The sequence below is a fragment of the Artibeus jamaicensis genome, unplaced genomic scaffold (genome assembly GCF_021234435.1).
Source record: "Artibeus jamaicensis isolate MK-2021 breed Jamaican fruit bat unplaced genomic scaffold, CSHL_Jam_final scaffold_3307, whole genome shotgun sequence".
Taxonomy (NCBI): domain Eukaryota; kingdom Metazoa; phylum Chordata; class Mammalia; order Chiroptera; family Phyllostomidae; genus Artibeus; species Artibeus jamaicensis.
In genome coordinates this window covers 6,709,068-6,724,388 of record NW_026522040.1, presented here as the reverse complement: position 1 = coordinate 6,724,388, position 15,321 = coordinate 6,709,068, and the positions used below count along the sequence as shown (strand labels likewise).

The following is a 15,321-nucleotide window of genomic DNA, read 5'->3' as shown; positions in this document are numbered from 1 at the left end:
AATTTAATGAATCGAAGTCAGCTTTTCCAGGGATGGAACTCTCTGGGGCCTTGTCAAAGTGTAGCCCCAACATTACTGGCATCATCTTGAGAGCTGTTAAAACTGTAAAGTCCTGGGACCCATTCCAGACTTAGTAAAATCAAAACCAGCATTTTAATAAGATCTCCAAATAATTTGTAGCCACATTCAAGGCTAAGAAGCACTGATTTAGATGGATATGATGATGGTTAGGCTTTACACAGCTGATAAGAAGAAAGGACAGGTTGCAAGAGACAGTGTGGAGTACACGTTCTTCTGTTTGGAAGAGCCTTCTCAGCCCTCCTCACAAGTGCACGGCCAGTACCCTCTACTCCTCCTTTACCTTTCAGCTTAGATGGAACTTCTCTGATGCCACACTCCCGATATACGTGATCGCCTTGTAGTCCCGAAGCACCTGCACTTGCCTTATCATTTTTCATCTTTTCTTGTCATTACTTGTTCAGTTGCCTGTGTTCCTTCCTAGACTCTGAGCTCTCAGAGGTCAGGGACTGTCTTTCTTTGCCGCCTGGCACATGACAGACACCCAGGCAGCACTTGTGGTTTGATTGAATGAATTCGCCATGTGTAAGAAGAGAAGGTGGATTTGGGTGTGTTGGGGGATGTACCTGTCATGTTTATTAATAGTAACAGTAGCACTGGCATGTTCCAGGCACTGTTCTAAGTGCATTATGTGTATTAATTTATGTGACCCTCTCAGCAATCCCGTGAGGGTAGATACTCTTTTTTTTTTAAGTTTTTGTTAATGAAGTTAGATATTATTTACATTATTAAAATATACTAAAATTTTTGCTTTTTATTTTTATTATACTTTTTTCAATTATAGTTTACATTCAACATTATTTGGTATTAGTTTTAGGTGTACAGTGTAGTGGTTAGACAATCATGTAGTTTACAAAGTGTTCCCCCTGAAGGGGTAGATATTCTTTTTTAATTAAATCTTTTTTATTGTTATTCTATTGTAGTTGTCCCAATATTTCCCCCTTTGCCCTCTTCTGCCCATCCTACCCTGCCCCCCAGCAGATATTCTTAATATCCTCTTTACAGTCCAGAAAACTGAAGCACAAGGAGGATAAGTAATTCGCCTGAGGTTATGCAGTAAGTGGTGAGTCAAGATTTCAAACTGGGCAGTCTGGCACTGCTCAGCCATGTCTGGTTTCGGACAAAACAGCTTCCTGGCACTATGCTAAGTGCTTTCCATGTATTTGTATGTACTATTTAATCTTTATAGTGTCAAAGTGAGGAAGGTATTGTTATCTTATTTTACAGATGAGATCACAAAGGTTTAAAAACTTATGTAGCTTACTCAGAGATACATACATAGCTAGTAAGTGATGGAGCACTTAAAACCCAAGCCTTTAAACCCAAGGCTGTCCAGCTCTAAAGCCTGTGGTCTTTACCAGTAATGATGACACCGCCATGTGGAGTCTGAAATACCTGTGGGATATGAGACTTAGGTACCTAACATTTAAGTGTGGGGTAGGGGGTGCCTTACTTCCAGTCACTTGGGTAGCGTTGGTTTTCAAGTTTGAAGAGGTGAGGAAGATTTGAGGCCTAGCAATTGCAGCCGGCCTCATAATTGACCAGGTGGAACTTTGAACTCAGATGATTAGGAACCTTAGCCTCCACAATAAGCTGTAACTTAGATGACTAAGGAGTAATTATTCCTTTTTCTTAATGGCCTCAGAGAAGCCAGATGGATTAGAAATACTGAATGTCAGCACTGAAAGGAACCACTTCTGACCTTCCCCAGTCCACTCTTGCCCATTTGCCCTCATTTATAGTAGTAAGCACACTGAAGAAGAGTCATTAGGTGACTTGCCAATGTCTAATAAAACCATTAGCAACAAGCCAGAAACAGAGGACGGGTCACATTCTTATGTTCTTGGCCCTGTGCCTTATGACTCTCTAGGTTGAAGATTTATCACTTCTTGTTTAAAACTGTTCTGCCATTATACTTCTTTTTTTTTTCAGTGTCTGGTTCTTTTTGACTTTGACCCCTGGAAATATTAACTTCTTGCCCTTTTCCTCTCCGGCTCCAAGCATATACCCTCTCTGTCTCACAGGTCTGGCTTGTCTTCATTAATGATGAAGCTGCTATCAGATTACCCCTGATAGGAACATAACTGGTACATGGAACTTTCAATTGTTCTTCTTGGAGTTAAAATGTGATTCTTTTAAGCTGTACACACATTGGTCGAAATTTGTAAAGGAGAACACTGGGCACAGTTTGTATAACTTTTTTGAAGTTGCCAACTCCTCTCCTAGATGCTAAGGGGGATTATTTGGATGATCGGGTGCAGCGTTGTCACCCCCGCCCTGTGCCTTCTGGGGCACGTTGCGGTAAAACGAAATTCGATCGGAACAAGGTGGTACTAGCACTTCCACCCAAACCTTAGGCCTTACCCTGTCCCACTCTGTTAATAGACCTTTAGCTCTATGATAACTGCTGTTTTTATTTTTATTTCAGAAAGGCAAAGACTGCACAGCGTAGTGGCGGAGAGCTGCTATTTTCTGTTGTTACGGAAAGGCGTAGTGAGGATGCAGTTTCAGATGAAGTCTATTTTAGTTATAACCTACATTAAAAAAATGAAAAATATGTCACAACTGAAATGACATTTGGTTTAGCTTGCCAAAGTGATGTATTTAAAAAATGTTTTTAAAGTCATATATATATATATATATATATATATGGGGAGAGAGAGAGAAAGAAACAGAGAAAGAGAAAAACAGAAACATCCATTTGTTGTTGCACTTATCTATGCATTCATTGGTCGCCTCTTGTATGGGCCCTGATGGGTGGTCAAACCCACAACCTTGGTTTATCAGAATGACGCTTTACCAACTGAGTCACCCGGCCAGGGCCTCAAAGTGATATATTTTACACCTGTTTATTCTTTTATTCATAATCCTGGTTTCCTTAAAGTCAGTTTTTTTCCATGTGTTAACACTACTGTGAGCATAGTCATCTTCCAGTTATTTAATAAATGATTATGTAGAAAACATTAATAAAAGCACCAATAATCTAATAATTTGCTATCCCTGAAATATTTTAAGGGTTGGGTTTCATTCTGGCAGTAAAATAGTCTTTTGCCCTCAATTTGTTCCTAAAAGCTTCCGTATGATGCAGGTCATAATGGATAATAATTGATGCAGATCAAGCGATGAAAAGTTGGAAAGTGGATTACATATTCCTGCAGAGATAATATTGTAACTAAGGATTAAAATGCTAGTAAGGACTCACCACAAGTAAGTTATAGCTGTGGTCAATAATACAACTATATATAACCGAGACATATAAAATAATGTTTCACATTCTATAAAATGGACATAAATATATTGAACACATTGATTAATATAGTAAATAATCAATAATAATGTATTAGGCAACTTACCCCCAGAACACTGTGAGGTATACTTACGACATAAAAAATTTTACAAGCCTTTGCTATATGTCAGGCACTTCAGGCAGATCAATGCTGGCTCAGCCCCGAAGATCCTGGAGTCTAACCAGAGATGACACGTGTACACAGTAAAAATAATACGAGGAGGTGTGAAGATAGTGACGTGACTAAAGAATAATATTAGAGGAAAGGGAGATTCCTTTTTAGGTTAGATTCCATGGCAGAAGTATCATTTGAGCCAAACCTTGAGGAATTTGAGTAAGTAAAGATAACGGAAGAAAAGGCAGAATGAATGCATTTCAGTCTGAGGAAATGGCCTAAGCAAAGGGCATTGAGGTGGGAAAGGACAACATAATAATGACATAAGTAAGAGCTCCCATTTACTAAGTACTTGGTGCGTGCACACTTTCAGAATCCTTCCTTCAGTCCTGTGAGACGGCTGAGATTATTTCCACTGTCCAGGTTAGAAGACGGGAGGGGTTAGAGAGGTTAAGCGGCAAAGCCAGGTTTCCAGCCCTGGTCTGTTTCACTCCCAGACTAGGGCCCTTTGCTGCCATGCCCTGCAGTCTTCACGGTCAGGGAACAGCGGGTCACACAGCTGACCTGCAGATAGAGTCCATACAGGGACATGCAGAGGATTTATAGAGGTTTTTTAGGAGGCAGTGAAAATGGACAGGTAGGGAAGGAAGAGAGGCTTGGGGGGGAGGGCTCAAAAATAATTAGCAATTGATTGTTCTGGGGACAAGGGTGAAATCAAAGATGACAGAGGTTTTATATCTGGTTGACAGGGAACAGAGGCAGAAAAGTGAGGGAAAAACGCTTGTTTGGAGGGTGAAGGAAAGTAAAGATGGAGCAATCATTTTGGTTTTAGATATGTTGCATTTAAAACAGATGAAAGATATCATGGGAAATTTAGGCAGTAGATGTAACTTCTCATTTTACGAAGTTTGTGTTAAAAGGAAGACTAGAGGACAGTAACTGGAGGTTGTTTAGAGCTAAGGCCTTTTATAAAAATTGACACCCTGACATCAGAGGGACCTTCTTGCTCCTGCATTTCACCAACTTTCTGTATCTTATCACTTAAATTGCTTCACTCCTTAGCTCCTTCCTCTATGACCATAACTTCTTTTACATCCACCTCTGCTGCTCCTTATTCTTACTGCATTCGATCCCCACTTGCCCTGTGATCTCTAATCCTTCGACACCTGCATTCACCTGGCCCACAGTCCCCTTTTGTTTTCACTTGCCTTTCTTTCTAGTCTGTACCTCCGGGTCAGCCATTTGAATTCTGCCCTCTCTGGCATCTTACAATACCTCCTCCCCTGGACATTACCTCCCTCTCCTCTCCACATCCAAAGGACTGTCTTCTTAACCAGTGAAGTCCCTAAAGTGCAATGAATCTGAAATCCTAACTATAATGCTATGACTATCAGCTCCAGAGACATGATCCTCCGCAATGGGAACTGACACCATTGAAGAGTCCTTGATTCTTGAAGAGGACCAAAGTAGACATATCTTGTTGGGCTTCTTTTGTGCCTGAAAGCTATGGTACCTTTATTGGAATGAATAAGAAGGTAAAATAAGTTAAGTCACCTTTTTTTCTAGTTTTGTTTTCTTCCCACACATCTGAAATACGCAGAGCAGAGAGCTGGTAGGCACAGAGAGGAAACTGCTTCTAAGGTCTCTTCAGGTTACAGTGTGTATACAGCTACTGTGTTCGCATCCTGTTTCCTCCTGAAACCAGACCCGCGAGTAAGAACCGGCATTGGCTGGGGGCTCGGAGGCAGCACTCCTCGACCCAAAACCCTGGCTCCCTCTGAACCCACACCGTGCTAGCTCCTGACTAGCCCTAAAGCAGCAGCTAATTCACAGTTGGCGCCCCTGCTGTTGATGCAGCTGTCTTAGACCTTCTTGTACATAGCACAGGGAGCCAGCAGAGGGAGTTGTAGTCCTAACACTTTCTCAAAGAGCCTCTAGTAAGCTCGGATTTTGCAAGAGATCTTCCCTGGCTCCAAATTTAATCTGAGATATGCCTGAGTTTGGTGCCAAACCCCTGGTGTGAGCAGACAGGGAGCTTCTGCGTAGCTATTTAAACTTAAAAACCATCAGGAACTCTTGATTTTAAGGAAACGCCTATTTACTGTACTGATTAAGCAACTCTTGAGAAATGGGAGTGCCTTCTTGACCTCGATACTTATTGATTTTGGTATCAGCACCTGCAGTGACGTGTACTGAGGGGCTGGAGAAAATTAACAAGCGCCTTACACTCTCTGGGAAAGGGAGGAAGCTTGACTGTTGCTACAGAAAGTCCCCACTGGGGAGCTGGGGGTAGAGTGGGTAGCATTAAACAGTGAGTGCCCTGTAGGAAGTTCAGTGCCTGGGTGCAGAACCTTGCATCAGCTCTGATTTTGAATCAGAAACAGAAGCTTTGAAGCTAACCACTAAGGGACTAGGTAGGCAGTTAGAGAATGATCTTGATTTGAATAGGAAGTCTGTGTGAAAGGGGATACAGCTTCTGCTAGACATTGTGAGCTTCTGAATCACTAGGTTAGGTTGTGCTTCGGGGCACTCAGAAAGCCCCGGCATTTCCAAACCAGCTCTCCCTTTTGCTTCAGGACATACATTCCCCAAGCCTGCACTATGGAGAAGTGGGACGGTAATGAGGGCACCTCAGCTTTTCACATGCCTGAGTGGATGGTGAGTTCTTCCCTCACTTTGCTTTTCTTTCTGTTTCTTGATAATGAGGCCACCAGCTCTGACAGGTGACAGGGATCATCTATGAGAAATTCCTACCAAGACCTGTGGTTGGGGAAAAAGTTTTTACTCTGATTTCTGATTATTTTCTATGTCTTGGATCACCCCTGTTTCTTAATTACAAATTGCGGAAGCTGGGGAAGGTCTGAGAGCTGCGTGGTCAGAGTCAGCTTCTTGCGTGGCTGTGCTGAGCTGGAGCCCCTACTGCTGCGCTGCATGGGTTGTGCTACCCTGTGGATTGCTTTGCATTTGATTTACAAGCCAATGCTTTGTTTGTTTCTCATGGGGATTAAAAAAAAAGGATGCAGGCACACCTCACTTTATTGTGTTTCACAGATGTTGCATTTTTTGCCAACTGAAGGTAAGAACCCTGCGCCAGCAAAAAGAGCAGGACTTGCCTTATTGCAGTTCCTGCTTCATTGCAGTGGTCTCGACCAGCGATTTCCAACCATTTTCATCTCATGACACACATACTTACTAAAATTCTGCAGCACACCAAAAATATACTTTTTACCAAGATGACAAAAAATAGGTATAATTTTGATTCATTCACACCAGATGGCTATTGTTGTGCTTGGCTATTGTCATTTTTTTTTAAGATTTTTATTTATTTACTTCTTAGAGGGAAAGGAAGGAGAAAGAGAGGGAAAGAGTGTGTGAGAGATACATCAATTGGTTGCCCCTTGCATGCCCCCAACTAGGGAATCTGGCCTGTAACCCAGGCATGTGCCCTGACTCGGAATCAAACCTGCGACCTTTTGGTTTGCAGGCTGGCACTTAATCCACTGAGCCACACCAGCCATGGCTGTTGTCATTTTTAAAAATTTGACAGTCTAAGGGAAAAGAGATCAGTGCCCTTGACTAAATAATCAGATATCATTTTTTTAAATTCTTACAAGCCCTGGCTGGGTAGCTTAGTTGGTTAGAGCATCATCCCAGTATGCCAAGGTTGTGGGTTCGATACCTGGTCAGGGCACATAGAAGAATCAGGATGCACAAATAAATGGAACAACAAATTGATGTTTCTCTCTCTCTCCCTCTCTCTTTCTCTCAAAATCAATAAGTAAAAATGAAAAATTCTTATAGCACACCTTTTGAAAATCGCTGCTTTAGATAGTACCCACAATATCTTTGAAGTGTGCCTGTAGTGGGGGGCAGGGGGCGGACCCAGAACTCCCAGAGATGCTGCTCTCTCAAGTCTCTGAAAAGATTTGACATTTCTCCTCTATCTGCCCATGTTTTCCCCTCTCCAGTCAAAACATTTCCCCAAATATTCTTTATATGTGTATTTCTAAAAGGTAGGAACTATAGTGCCTTTAGTACTATTCTTCAAAACATCATATTTGCCTGATGAAGGGTTTTACTATAATGGTAAGAAGGACTTATGTGTTGCTAAGAACTACCACCTACAACCTAATACTTTACATCCAATGTCACCTTTGATTTTAAAAAGAGCAACCAGCCCTGGCTGGGTAGCGCAGTTGTTTGGACCGTCGTCCTGTGCACCAACAGGCTGCGCGGTGGATCCCCGGTCAGGGTGCATACCTGGGTTGCCGGTTCGATTCCTGGCGGGGAGCATGTGGGAGGTGGCCAGTGGGTGTTCCTCTCTCACGTCAGTGACTCCCTCCCCCACCCCACCCCCACTTCTTTTCTCTCCAATCAATGAACATATCTTTGGGTGAGGATTAAAAAAGGAAAGGAAAATGTATTTAAAAATAAATGAAAACAGCAACCATTCTTATGTTCCTAACTGTGGTTTCCTGTAGGTTTAGACTGATTTCTTACAGTCTGTGCCGTCTTGTGTTTTATACATATGTGGTTTCATGTACATACATATATGAAACTGTGGGCTTAAATAAATAACCATCAATGCAATTGAATACATAGTAAGTCTAACAAAGGCCCCACCGAGGAGCCCATATTGCCAGTGTTGTTTTTGAAAATTTCCTTTCAGAATTTTGAGTTCAGCTTTAAAATGTTTGATAGAAAGAAATCCTACTGATCCACAGGCTTATTTCAAATTACTGCTTTAGAATTCGTGGAAAGGATTCATATAATAATTCTAGTTTGGTTTTTTTAATCTCCAGCTACTCGCTGATAACATGAGAGGGGAGCAAAACACCTGATTTTCTTAGGGGATGGAGAGGGACCACATTAAAATACTACATACACTTTGGTACTTCCCTAAAGGAGTGTTACGGAAGAGTTCCACAGAACATCGTGTGTCAACTGAGAATCAGCGCACGTTTTTATAGTAACTCTTAATCTTGTAACAGTCCTCACTGTCTTACCTGCTACGTACATCTTCAAGAGGAGCTCCTGGCTGAACTTTCGCGTACTAATCTTCTTTTTATTTTTGTGAACAAGGAAACCCTCCTAAAGGAGTTAGTGCAACTGTTACTTAAGGGACTTGACTTAGGACTTCCCAGCTTTTAGAAAACATTCTTTAAAGCACAGGTCTGCTCTGTTTTCAGTACAGTATCTCTCTTTCAGTGATTTCTTGATCATTCTCTCTCAAAAACTAGAAAAATACCTTTGATCAGTAGGTTTGTTTTAAACAAAAACAACAAGAAAGAGTAGGGAGGGGCTTATCTTCAAAATTCCATTTTTTCATCTGTATTTCCTTGCCAAAAGACTTAACCTCTTGAGGTTTTCCTTCATGTACTGCACAAATCATTAGTTTCTGACCTGGTCTGGAAACGTTGCATTAAGCTGCCACCAATGTCCACTTAGCCAGCAAAGTGAACCCCTGAACACCCTCTATAGGTTTGCCTATAGGTTGCCTATAGGTTTCCAGGCCTCACCTGTGAAATGTTAGAGAGCCTTTGAACCCCTGAGGGAAAACCATGGAGCCAGCTCCCACGTTGGGCAGAAATTTCAGTTTAAGAAAGCTTTAACAAATATCGGACTCACGTTCCAGTTTATATATCAATGTAATGAAACTTCCACTGAGAATATCCCAGCCTCCAAAAGAAATACAACAAGGCTCTCAAACTTTCTTTCAGGAGAAAAGTTTAGCAGAGAAAGTGCATTATAACACCTCCCTTTACATTAACCATCAAAAAAGGGACCTGATACCCATCAGAGGACAGGACTCAGACCAGACAGCTGCTGACAGTACTCACGTCTCTGATTCCCAGCAGGGAAATAAGCCAGGACGAAGTTTGAAGAACCCCAGTCCTGAGAATGGACGAGGTAGACCTTCAGTTAAATTCCATCTGTCACGGGAAAGCTTCTGCAGGAGCCTCTGCTACTCAGCTCTTTTTACCTGAAGGATTTTCTAAGGCTTGTTCAGGCAGCTTTACTGCTAAAAGGTTGGGGAACACATCGTTTAAAAAATTTTTCTTATGAATATGTTTTTACTTCCCCTGAGAAATCTTCAGTCCCTCTTAGTAGGTGAAATACCTCCTTTAATGTTGCATGGAGATCAGCGGTGACCTTTTTTTTTTTTTTAATTCTACATTTTAATATTTCCTCCTCCCACCCAGGCTCTGTTTGGTACATGGTACTTTTCCATAGGAAATCAGTCTTGAGTACTCAGCTAGCTGGTTACCTGATCTTTTGGCGAAAAAGTAATCCCTTTTATAGGTAAAGATTTGTTTTAGCAGCTCATTTGGCTGAGAAGGGAGAGGCGTCTCTAAGAATCCTTGAACCGTATCTACTTGGAAGTGAGACAGACGCCTTTAGGTATCTGGTAAACAGTAGTAGAGATAGTTTGGCTGTAACTGGGGCAGGATTGACATTTTAACAGGATTGACATTTAAAGCCGAGACCCATTTGAAAAACTGATGAAAACTATAGGGCCTCTCCCAGGAAAATATACACACACAAAATGTTGCATTTTGGCCGGGGAAGGGGTCAGGGGTCTAGACAGCTATGGCTCTAGCTAAAGAACTTTTGACCTAAAAAACCTGAAAGGTTAATATTTTAACCTGTGTGTTGTGTAGTCTTCGCAACCCTCTCGGATACATTATTTTATTTCTTAGCACACATTTGAGATAAGCAAAGTAGATGTTATTGTTCCCAGTTTTCTAATGAGGATTTATAGATGTCGAGTGCTGGAAATGTTAAGGAATAGAGATGCAGAGAGAGGCTCTCTGGTCATCACCTTGTGTATTTCAAAATGAATTGTTTTCTCTTGGCCTGACTGATCCTCTTTAGGTTAAATAGATCTTTTATCCTCCACAGAAGTTCTATTTTTCTTAAGGTATTAAACATCTATTTTTGATAGCTTTGAACTGTGTAAATCAGAATCGGACCCAGTTGGTTATGAAGGTTCACTTCGTTCTAATGTCTGACCTTTCAGATGACCTTTTCTTTTCTGCCTTTGAATGTGCCTCCCTAGTGTAACCGCTGATAGGATCAAATGGTTGGCTGAGGAAAGAGCCAAGAGAAGTAGGGCTGCTGTATTCAGGCTGGGAGACAGTACTAGAGCAGCGATTCGCAAAGTGTGGTCCCCAAACCAGCAGCATCAGCTCACCTGGCAACTTGTTAGAAATGCAAAATCTTGGGCGCCACCAAGATTTACTAAATCAGAAACTCGGAGTGGGGTCCAGCAATGTGTTCTAATAAGGCTTTCAGGTGATTTTGAAGCACCTAAAGTTTGTTTTGCTCGATAAACCCATTAAGTGGTAAGGCTTTACCTGGCTGTAATAGTATCCTAAAATGTCTTGTGGTTGTGTTTTGTATATATCTGCAGCACCCTTTGGTGCAAGTCTAGTGACTTAAGCCGTTGGAGCAAAGAATTTCTTCTCACCTGAGGAAAATGAGGAACCACCTGAGAGTGTCCAGGGTGAACATCCTTGGTTATCACGAGCAGAAGTTCAGAGATTCAGCCAGCGAGCAGAAAAATACTGGTCTATCCCATTTCTTGAAATTCAGAGTAATAGATCAGTATTGTTATGGGTGATGGTAAACATCAGTAATTGAATTCAGTTAACTTGTTTTAATTTCTGGTGGTGGCATTGGACAGAGTTGCCAATTAAAGGGCTGTTCCATGTAACACTCTTTACATGATTAGCCATTTCAGAATTGTGATTTGATCAGAGCTCTGAAATCATCTGGGATGATGTCATTTCTGAGACCCAATCTGATAAGAAAGTAAATGTAAGGAGTAATTAATTTAAGAAGAATGAAGGAGGACTAATGGACCCAAGATTAGGTACAGGGGAGTTTTTGGCCTTCTGATGCAAATGGTTAAGTGTGGTACAGCTTCAGCTCTGAGACAAACACAGGCTCCTGCGTGCTAGTCCCATCATTTACTTACCATGAGACCACGGGCAAAGGGAATTTGTTCTCGAAGAGCTGCAGTTTCCTGATTTGTCGAATGGGGATAATAATACCTGTATTATAAGATTCTTATGCTGATTACTAGAAGTGGCATACACAGGGCTGGGTGTGGGCACTGAGTAAATATTAGTCCTCTTCCCCTTATTCTGTTCTTCCAGAGACCTTTTCTCTGAAAATAAAGATTATTCTAAAAAATAATCTACCATTTTATGTTCTTGCATCTGGTCAACAAGCTGTCTCTCTCTTTCATTCTCTTTTTTTTTTAGGAAGAATTTGAATCACATTCCCACCCTGCCTCTATAAATTACAGTTGAATATAGATTTCCTATTCACCGGCCCCCTTTCAGAAATCAACAGATACATTATGTGATTCCCTGCCCTTTCATTTGACTCAGTTTGGTGTGTAACAAGGTCATCGTGATCCTGGGGACTCTGAGGCAGTCGAAAACTCCCCTTCGTAGTCATAACTTCCACAAAACACAGTTTGTGAAAAACTTTTTTGAAAAAACTAATATAGTCATTTAGCACCTAATCAGCACCAATCTTGAGATGGACTAGAAATCGAATGTCAAAACCTATATACAAGATGCACAGTTAAGTGTATAGCACCAGGCTCCTGTCTGACCAACCCGAGGACCCAGAGTGCACGGGAGGGGCTGCCTGGGGGCTTTGCACCGTGTTTTTCCTTACCATCTTAATACATTCCCTCATCGTTTTAATGGCCTGTGGTTTATTTTTTTCTCTGATGAGACTAGGTTAACAAAAATCATCTGAAATGGAAAAGGAGGAAGTAAGGTTAAAAAGGAACCTAATTAACAAGGTAATTATAGCAGGCAAAAAAGTTCCCCGCTTATATAAGTGCACTATTGTTATCCGTGTGCAAGTTGGGCCTTGTCAAGGGACTTGTTAAGGTTTAGAGGTCAGAGGGTCCACGTAATTAGGTGTTTAGGGGAAAAAATAAAATAAAAGCGAAATAGCCGTCAGAATTAGGAATGGCTGATGAGCCACTAACAAATGCCTTATTAAATTGGGTTCAACTGCTGGAGGGGTTGTCAAGCAGCTTCAGGGAGTCCAGGGAAGGGTAGCACCCCACCCCGCAACCAAGGAAAAAAAAAAGAAAAAGAGCCAACAGAATTGCTAATGCAGAAAGTTTAAAGGCCTACCCACAAGGCTCCCTGACCACAGAGGTGGCAGTAGGGCTGGAAATGTCACTATGCTGAGCAACAAAAAGAAATACATGGTCAGTGGCAATGCTGGGATTAAAGCCCAGGTGAGGCTAAACTCTTGTTTACCGGTCTTGCTGCTGCAGCCATTGATGTGAAAGGCCAGCCACTTTTTCCCTCCTTTCCTGCTTTCATCCCTCCTTCTGGCATGAGGTGAGCTGCCCCTTTCCTAACAGTCTCTGTCCCTCCCTTGCCTTGGTGCCTCTTGGAATTAGGCAGTTCTCTCGGAAATGAAAAAATGGGGATTACCTTAAAGGACTCTTTGATTTCAGACTTAGGTAAATTAGGGGTAGAATCTACAGAAGTACCCCCACCTGGGTGAGTACGCACGTTACTGTGTTACTGGGTGAACTGTTGAGTGAGGAATGTAACAACATTGAATTATTCAGGGCAGGTGAGCTCCAGGGATGACCTACTTAAAACATGTGTTCTGCTCATCAGTAAAAGTTAAACATTTATTTCCCTGGAGAATTGTATAACATTCTACATAAGCGGTTAGTCTCTGTTTAATGGTCTGTTCTAAAGAAACTGGAGTTCAGTGTCTAACAAGTAAAATTTAGAACCCTATGTCTCTGAGTGGAGAAGGCCTACGGAGTCTTCTTTAGTGCCAAAAGACGGCCTACATTTGACCTGCGCAGAAGGCATAACTGTAAATGGAGAAGACTATAGAGGAGAGAGCTCAGCTTGGGGAAACTGGTTTGAGATGATGACGATGCAGCCAGAGAGCTACATGGTTTCGTGTCTTTGGGGAAGATGTATGTGAACCCACCCACCCCTGGTCCTAGAGAAGTGGAGTGACTGGCCCCCTCTAGTAGTGTGTAGGTGGGAGGGGGGCTGTTAACATTCCTCAGGCAGAGTTTATCTGTTACTCTATTTTTATATTATTCTTTTTGGCACTGCTAAAGGTAGTGACTCATTGTGACCTTTGGAAAGTCAATTAATATTCCTTTTTCTAGATGGGCTTCTAAAAAAGAATAAAGACAAGTCATTGTCCTGAACAAAGTTGATGAAATGGAAGCCAGAGTTTTGAGCTTGACTTCTATCCCCCACCCACCTCTTCACACCCACCTTCTTCCCCTTCCCAGCTTTTTTTGCCCTTAAGGATTCTTTCAACTTTAGACTGGGCTCATACTTACCATGTTTACTTAACATTCAGCCACATACAGTAAAGATTAGAATAGGCTACTTCAGATTCATTTCAGAATTTGATGGCCTACCATATGTCAGGCATTTGTGTCTAGAATGTAAGGGTGAATAAGATACACAGCTCTTGCCTTTATGGAGTTGATAACTTATACAGAATACAGGTGGATGGTTAGATTCCGTGTGATAGTGCTGTGATAGGAGATGCATATGGAAGTTCATATGTATCCCATAGGAGTGCATAGAAAGGGCACTTTTTCTTTTTTGGAACAAATTCCTACTTGAGCAAAATAATCAGTTTTACCATTTTCATTTTGCAAAGAGCTTCTAATCCAATGAATTTTCCTGTTGCTGAAAATAATTTACAGACTCTGAAGTACTACACGGGCTTTGTTGTTACAGCTCAGAAAATGCTATGAATTCCCCTAAAAGACGTGCTGAGCTGATTCAGTTTGGCACTGGTTCCTTGGTCTCAGTACTCAAGTGACTCAACAGTTACCTCTGACTGCAGGAAATGAGCATCAGTTGCTGCTCTCGCTCTCAGTGTGCTGTATCTATGTTCTGCCCACCAGGGAACATCATTTTATTTTGAAAGGTAGAATCAGTTGTCAGGTCTTCGATACTTCCCCCTCCCAGCCACCTTGGATCCAGAATAATCTAAGCAATTATGCAAACAATCAGTGGAGGTGGGGGAAGTCGCTGTGTTCTGACGTGTGTGATGTACTCCCATGTAGAGTGGGCACCCACGTTTTTGGCCAAAACTTTCAGGGAAAAATCTTTCATTTTAATTTTTTAACTCAATTATTATTTTTTTATGTTTAGATACTTGTTTTTTGCCCTGGCTGGTGTTGCTCAGTGGATTAAGTGCTGGCCTGAGAACCACAAGGTTGCCAGTTCAGTCAGGTTACACGCCTGGGTTGCAGGCCGGGTCCCCAGTGGGCAGCACATGAGAGGCAACCACACATTGATGTTTCTCTCCCTCCCTTCCTCCCTCCATTCCTCTCTCTAAAAATAAATAAAATCTTTAAAAAAAAGAATTTTAGCATTTATTTTTTAACATATGGTACAAGAAATTTTGTGTAACAAATAATTACAAAACACAAAAACAGATACAAGGTACAAGAAATTTTATGTATACTGCCCATGTATAATGGGTATCTTTATTTTTCCCTAAAAAATTTGAGCAAAAAAGTGCAAATTATACATAGCAAAATGTGGTATTTGTTGAAATGATACTAAATTTGGTAAATTGTTATAATGTATCAGCTGGAACCTGCAACAGAAGGAGAAAGAGATCAAAATGCAAGAAAGTCATCAGATAATTGTCCAAAATGCAATCTCAAGTATCAGGGTTTATACATATTCAGTCTATTCACTTATTCCTTCTGCATCTGTTATATTATACTTAATAAATGATCAATCTTGTAGCTTTTAGGTTTTTTATACCAAACATTCAAAATAATTAATGTTTA

General features: G+C 41.3%; 1 protein-coding gene across 4 annotated transcripts in view; it reads left to right on the top strand.

The window, feature by feature from the left end:
• AHCYL2 (adenosylhomocysteinase like 2) overlaps positions 1-15,321 on the top strand; it is a 155,251-nt gene that overhangs the window by 92,208 nt on the left and 47,722 nt on the right. For 2 of the 4 annotated variants that reach the window (XM_037165809.2, XM_037165808.2), the window contains exon 1: positions 5,846-6,137. The exons of the other annotated variants lie outside the window; for them this stretch is intronic. In XM_037165809.2, the coding sequence (XP_037021704.1) occupies positions 6,081-6,137 (57 nt within the window). In that variant the 5' untranslated portion in view covers positions 5,846-6,080. Of the gene's footprint in view, positions 1-5,845; positions 6,138-15,321 lie in introns of those variants that run through there. 4 annotated transcript variants of the gene reach the window in all.